The 7,156-nt window shown below is 42.7% G+C and overlaps 1 protein-coding gene across 2 annotated transcripts in view; it reads right to left on the bottom strand.

Moving 5' to 3' along the window:
* Window positions 1–841: 841 nt before the first annotated feature.
* Window positions 842–7,156, bottom strand: part of SUCO (SUN domain containing ossification factor) — a 41,409-nt gene continuing 35,094 nt past the window's right edge. For both annotated transcript variants that reach the window (XM_083446476.1, XM_083446477.1), the window contains 5 exons: window positions 6,467–6,571; window positions 5,738–5,892; window positions 3,738–3,829; window positions 2,904–2,959; window positions 842–2,686 (listed from right to left, as the gene is read on the bottom strand). In XM_083446476.1, coding sequence (XP_083302602.1) covers window positions 2,240–2,686; window positions 2,904–2,959; window positions 3,738–3,829; window positions 5,738–5,892; window positions 6,467–6,571 — 855 coding nt within the window. In that variant the 3' untranslated portion in view covers window positions 842–2,239. The remainder of the gene's footprint in view (window positions 2,687–2,903; window positions 2,960–3,737; window positions 3,830–5,737; window positions 5,893–6,466; window positions 6,572–7,156) is intronic.

Below are 7,156 nucleotides of genomic sequence, written 5' to 3'. Positions count from 1 at the left end.
ACCACCACCTGCCTTTCCTAGGACTTGTCCAAAGTCCTGTGGACCTGATCTTGCCCTACTAACTGACCTGCACTCCCTTATTGCGAGACAAGTCTCACTTCAAGTCAGTTACATCTAAGGCCTCCTTAGTGTGCTGTTTCTTCAGGCCAAAATGGATGCAGTGATCATGCCCAGAATTTGATCCTAGTTTGATGCAATGGTTTGGATGGAATTCAGTATCATAGCCAGAATTTCCTGGTTTGGACACAGTAGGAAACTTTGATTTAAAGCAACTATGATATGAGGAGAGCTGGTGCAAACGGTGAGCCCGGACAAGTGTGAGCCCCGATGCTTGTTCCTGACTTAGTAAGCCATGGTTCTGCATGGATCGCCTATTCTTTCCAAGCCCTCTGGGATCCTCTTGTCCTTGGGCCCTCTCTATCTCCCTCATTTGCCATTCCTTTCTTTTGTTTTTAAATTGTTCCATCAGTCTAAAAAAAGTATGTTTATATCTATCTATCTATCTATCTATCTATCTATCTTGTGATGCCAAAAGGTTTGACACACAAACAAACCTGGCGTGTAATTCATCCTTTAGAAAAATAAAATAAAACTGACCACAAGCAAGTTTCCTTCCCCCACAGCCAAGTTGCCGTTGTGGCTGTGGAGGACCGAACAGGGTCCGTGTAGCCCTTGGCCCCAAGAGCCCTCCCCACCCCAAAGCTCCTAGAATGCTGCTTGGTGATGCCTGGGTGGGGAGACAGGGCATCGCAAGGTCTCATCAACAGAATGGCTGAAACCAAGATTACCCAGTGAAGAAGCTCAACTGCAGAATAATTAGTGAAAAGAAAAATACATAATGTATTTTAAAGACAAGTGTTCAGATTTATTTGGAAATTCACAGTTTCTACTGGCACTACAAATCCGTAGTTACTTATTACAAGTTCTAGTGCCTCAACTTTGTATTCTTCACGCAAACAGTATCACCGTTATGATTGCCATTCTGGTTTGGACCCATTTCTTAATCCTTGTTATTAAACAAACAAACAAACAAACAAACAAACAAACCCAAACCCAAAACCAGGTCCACTTCTTTGACTGGCTAGCTGTGCATACTTAAGTTCATCACTGTAAAAAAGTACTCAAACATGGAATTTTCAAAACAGGCTTTAAATAAGTCACATTACGAATGATATTTGGGAAAAGACGTTAGCTCTTTCAAGAAAAGAAAACAAAGGAGGATCTACTAAAAGTGCTTAATAAGTTAACTTATACAACAACCTCTAAACTCTCAAAATGGACCTTCTATCACATTCACTCTCATGTACTCACATTCCAAATATGAATTTTTTTAAAAAAAACAAAACCCCCACAAGAGAAAGTACAAATGCACACTGGCACACACACAAAGAACATATGGTCATTCAATACAAAAAGCAAACTTTATAAACATACTTTCTGAAACAGAAAATAGAACGTGAAGCTTGACAAACTCACTGGTGCATTTCTACTGATTGGCAGTGTGCATAAATGGTGCATAAACTGGCATAGATGGTTCTTTCCTCCCAATTTATTAGCGCAGGAAGACAACTAAAGGTCATAATGTTAATTATCTCTGTTAATCAAGTCAGTTGGGCTACAAAACATGTTTTGAGTAATACATCCAAGCAGGGATACTGTACCATCAAAGATGTATCAGCCACAAGTGAGTTTGCAAAGTGGATCTCAAAGAGAAAGTCCACCCGGCGGCATTTCCACAGTATCCCAGTCACATTACTTAACCTCACTGGAAGCCAGCATCTTCTTCCCTAGCACTGTAGTGTTGTATTTCCATAAAATTTGAAGGTACAAATAAAATAGTTCTCCCTTCCAGTGGTATTATAAATAGACAAAAAGGCACATAAATATGGGAAGGTGCTAGAAACAGGGGGACGGCAATATGGGAAACATTTATGCTTTAACTCTGCTCCACCCAAAATGAGTTTCAAGACCTCACCGTCAGCAATTGTGAAAAACACTGTATAAAATGAGTCCCCACCCTGCCATCTCCACCCATCCCAAAGTCATCCACATAGAAAATCAGCCTTGAAAAAGCGGAGGCTTGAAAAAGGGTGGTTGCTGCCACGGTCCTATCTATTTGCAAAAGAACCAACGTACCTTCTAAATGTTTCCCAATTAGCCAACCCCTCCTTCCCTGTCAACCCAAATACTACAAGATTTGTCGTACAAAAAGCTCCCATTAGGAAGAGTTCAATTAGTTTTAAAGGTGCCCAGAAACAGCTGTGACACCGAGTGTTCCCACGGTTAAATCCTTGTTTCCTTTGATGATATCGTGCAGACTTGGCAAGGATCCCGTCTTAGTCTGTATTAATGTTTTTAGGAGCTTCTCCTGCTCTGGGGCTTTAGACCGCCTTCGTTTGAGAGCCCTCTTCTCAGTTTTTGTCTTTTGGATTTGTCCGTTACACAAACCTGCACACGCCGAAATGCCACAGAAGTAGGACTCCTCAGACTGTGATGAGGTTTCTGAACTCCCTTCCGACGGGGGACCTTTGTATGAAGAGTGATACACATCGCCAATATTAGAGAAGTCTCTCTGATTGGTAAAGGGCTTCTTGCTTTTTATTTCGCCATTAGCTACCTGCTGCACTGGTTCTGCTACTGGCCTGACGGTTTCGATCTTTTCACTTTTATATTTACAACGTTTCTTCTAAAAAAAGAAAAACAGAATTGGTAAGTAAAGGCCCTCAGTTCAGAGGCAGGATTTTCCAGGTCCACTTCCAATACTTTCTGAAAATTCTTTTATGTGCAATGTAGCAGCAGCAGCAGCGCACTCTAGCCATTTCTTTAAAAAGCATGATTCACTTTAAATGCAGACATGCACGCACACACAGTGAGTTTAGAACAAATGCCTTTCTACGATGTACCTTTTTTTCTGGGGAAAACTTCAGTGGTTCTACAATGTACAAGTCCTCTGGATCCACTAAAAGATAAGGGACAAAAATCAGACTATAAAGGGACACCACCAGCCTCACACAGAACTGTTATTCTCCCTTTATTAATACAAGGTTGAATAGAGCCAAAATATTTTTGAAGGTCCAGCAAAGGGCTCTGAGAGGAAATCAAGAGACCAAGAAAACAAGCTCCTCCTATTCCCGATACAGAAGTCAAAGTCGGCCTTCCCAGCCCTGGCAGAGGGGTCTTCCTCCATCTCAGAGGGAAAACTCCTGCTACCTGCTTTCTCCTGGGCAATCTGAATTTAAATCAGCTTTGGTGGATGAGAGAACTCCTTTGAATTAGAGAGAACTCATAGCATTAGGTTGTGCAATTTGGAATTGCAAAAGCAGTGGGGGGAGGATACATGTACCAATAGACAGGGCCTTCTCGGTGGTGGTGCCCTCCTGGTGGAACACCCCGCCCCCCTTCAGATGTCAAGGAGATAAAGAACTTTACAACTTTGAGAAGACATCTGAACGCAGCCCTGTATCAGGAGGTTTTTAATGTTTGACGTTTTATTATGCTTTTATATGTGTTGGAAACCGCCCGGAGTGGCTGAGGAAACCCAGTCAAATGGGTCGGGTATAAATAATGAAATCTAGTGGAGGGAGGGCTTTAACTGCCCATACTTTTACCAAGTTGCTTCTAAATTAAACCAACATGAGATCTTTCTCCATTACAAAACAGATATTGTTCTGTATTTGACACTGCACAGATTTTACAATACACCCAGAGACAGGTAGTTGAACCTGTGACATTCCTACCTTCCTTACTATTCAGCTGAAAAGACTGAGACCTGGTGAGTGGAAAGGAAGTTCTTCTTTTCAAACTCATATCATCATAGGAAGAAACACATCTGTGGATGAAAATACACAGCAACTTCAGATCCAGATGGGAAATAATTATTTCATTTCTTTCTGTCATTCCTTAGGAGTTCCTTGTCCGAAACCCAACTTCAAGACTTCCAACCCAGAGAATTCCCAGAACTCTGTCCTTTCAACTTCAAGTTGAAAGAGCTTAAAGAGCTTAAAAGCTACCAAGAGCACAGGTTCCATGAAGCATCAGTACTGGGGAAAACTGATGTGGATTAAATAGCCATCAGCATATTTGTAGCTTTATGGTAAGCTAGTCATTGAATCTGGAATATCTATCAAGCATGCCTTTCCAAATAATCTTCGCTGGACATAATATGCAAATCACACCACGGATGGCATTTTCACAGGCATTATCTGTGAAAGGAAATTTTCTTGCCATAAGTTCTTATTGGCCGACTCCCAGAGGGAGGGTTCAATCAAGAGGTAAATGAACCAAATAATATTTTAAAAAGTGCAAAAAACAAAAGATCCAAATGTCATTCTAACCAGTGCCTCCCGCCCACTGCCCCTGCATGGCAAAGCCTGTCTCCCTAGAGGGGTGGTGGTCAGGAATTTTGCCTGTCCCATCCGAAGGCAGGAGCCACCCCAGACTAAGGACAGCCCTCCAGGAACCTCTGGGTAATAAAAACATTTTTTTAAAAGGTGCAACTGGTGCCAAACATGAAGAAAACCTTCCATGCCTTCCTGCTCGCAGGAGACAGGCAGGAGTCAAGCTGACAGTCCACGACTACCACCCCAGGCGAATAGTGAGGCGAAGGCCTGCGAAGAGGACCGTGGTCCACCAAAGTACAAAGAATGTGAACTGGCAGTAAGAAAGGCCCCTTTTCTCATGTGGCTCCAGGAGAAAATTCCAGAAACTTTGGGATATATAAAGCAGTGCCTTTCCTGGATGGGCCTACCAGAATCAAGGCACTTAGACCCTTTGCTCCATCCATCTGCAGTGTCTGCAGAAGATAAAACATCAACGTTGTTGTATTTTGCAAAGTATGCTGGGAGGCCAAGGAGCCACCTTGCAAATTTCCTCCAAGGAAATATTGTCCTGAAAGGCTGCCGTGGTGGCTGCCCCTTGCAGAGAGAATATCTGGTCATCCCTGCAGGAGATGATCTTCCAGGACACAGGGAAGCAAGAATTAGGCACCCTCTCCGCCACTCTCTTTTCAAGGTCAACCTTAACCAGTGTGCACACAGAAGTCCTGGAGCCCAAGTCTCCCATCCATATATAAAATCACACATGCGAAAACAGAATAAGTGGCAGAAGCCCAAGAGGCAACTGCATCCGTCTCAAAACTATGGTGTAAGGACCCTTCTACCCTCACAGGACAGACACAGCTTATGGTAGCAAATGCTGAGAAAACAGATGATTGGGGAGGGTCAAGAAATGAAAGGTCACTACCCCCCTTCTTTCTCCTCAACCTCACAGTGTCTATGACAACAGGGTCTCACACCAAATGTAACTGACTTATAGAAAGGGCTCTGGGCATTGAAAGCCCACATTGTGTGTATCCTTGTGGTCTATGAAAACCAAAAGAAAATAGAAAGGTGGGGGGGGGACATTAAAAACAATCAAACATTGATAGAATTAAAGCTATATAAACGAACAGCAACACAAAATCTATTAAAACCATAAAAATAATTACAATAAAGCAGCATGGCTCCAGCCCTTTCCCGAAAAGCAGCCAGTTCCCAACAGCCTGTTGGAACAAGGTGGTCCCTCACCTGCTGATGGAAGGACCACAAGGAGGGAGCCAGTCTGGCTTCCCGAGGGAAAAAGTTTCCAAAGCTGTCTGGCAGCAGACACCACCAAGAAGACTGACAGTGTCAAATAACACTCTCATATCCACGTTCTTCCTTAGAATTAAAAAGTCAAAAGTAAAGTGGAAACATGTTACCTTTTCGGACTAGGATAGTGATTACTTTTGGGAACTTTTGAGAAGTAGTCATAATTTAACTCTGATTTATTTTTGCAACGCTGAAGAAAGAGCATCAAACCCAAGATGGCACAGAGTATCAAGGAAATCACAAGATAGCTGTGGCGATCAGAGACCTAAACAAGGACAGATTTTAAAGGGTTAAATGTGAAATACATACATGTAGCTGAGCGGCTGAAGCAGGCATGATATGCTGGCCTGGATGAAGTGCTAGCACATTTCTATCAACAAAAGTATGAGATCCATAGAGCAACTGCTGAGAAAGGCCTACCACCTCCACAAATTTCTCATTATCTGGAAATATACTGGGGTCTCTCAATATTCTAAGGCCTTTGGGCATTACTTTGTTTTTACAACAGTCTCCAAGAGGTCCAGTCTTGTGGTCTTAGTGCTCAAGGCAACCAACCTTCCCCAAACGCTTAGATCTGAACCCCTGAGTGACCATCCCAGGGCTTCTGGAACCAGCACACCACCTCCAGGAGCCCCGGAATGCTCTCACGAGGCCACCGGAGTCCCTGTGAGCATCCCAGCACCCGGGGAGAGGAGAGCTTAAAAACTCTTTTTGCTTCAAATTTATCTGTAAGCAATCTGTTTTACTCAAATACAGAACTATTTACACGGCAATCTACAGTTGGAGTTCTAGGTTTAGCATTCCATTTGCAAAACATTGTTCCACATTCAGATTTTTACCTGTCTTTTTAGCTCAGTCACAGTTAGCGACAGATTGGAGACTAGCTGTGTCATGTTGGTCAGCTGAGCCTGCAGCAGCTGGATGGCCTCAGTCTGCTTCAAATCCTAGGCAAAGAAGAGAAGTCAAGCATTCTTTCCTTTCATTCTAGCTTTCCATACAAGATAAGGCACGCCCTTGTTTAAAATACTAATGAGGACACAAGTCCAAGGCTTAAAGAACAAGATGAGGGAATAAGAAATACCTAGAACATGTGAACAAATAAACTAGGGGTTCCTTCTTCACAGTCTTTAGATTGCCCTTAATTTTTTGCTTAGCAGACCAAATGTCTGGTGCATAGGAAAATTCTGCACTGAGAACAATGTTCAAGATCTCAGCTCTATTCCCCACCTTTGTGGGGTTCTTTAAAGCTTCTCTGTTGTTATAGCACTCAGGTCACTCCAGTTCACAAGATGCTGCAGACAGAAAATGTAGTTTGACCCAAAGTGTGTCTTTGGCTTCATGAGCTAAGCAGCAGTTCTGAATATTCTGCTTCAGAAGAAGTCCACTAAGTGGAAGGGGAAAGCATCAACTACAGGAAATACAGAAAAAATGGCCTTAGCTACAAACTAAAACCAAATAAAGCTGTTTACTCCGCAGCCACCATTTAAAATTACAGAAGGGTACTAACAGGAATCCATCTACAAAAAACA

Source organism: Podarcis tiliguerta (genome assembly GCF_965153285.1).
Source record: "Podarcis tiliguerta genome assembly, chromosome: 6".
NCBI lineage: Eukaryota > Metazoa > Chordata > Lepidosauria > Squamata > Lacertidae > Podarcis > Podarcis tiliguerta.
The sequence above is the reverse complement of the archived record's forward strand: the minus strand, read 5'-3'. Positions and strand labels throughout refer to the sequence as shown.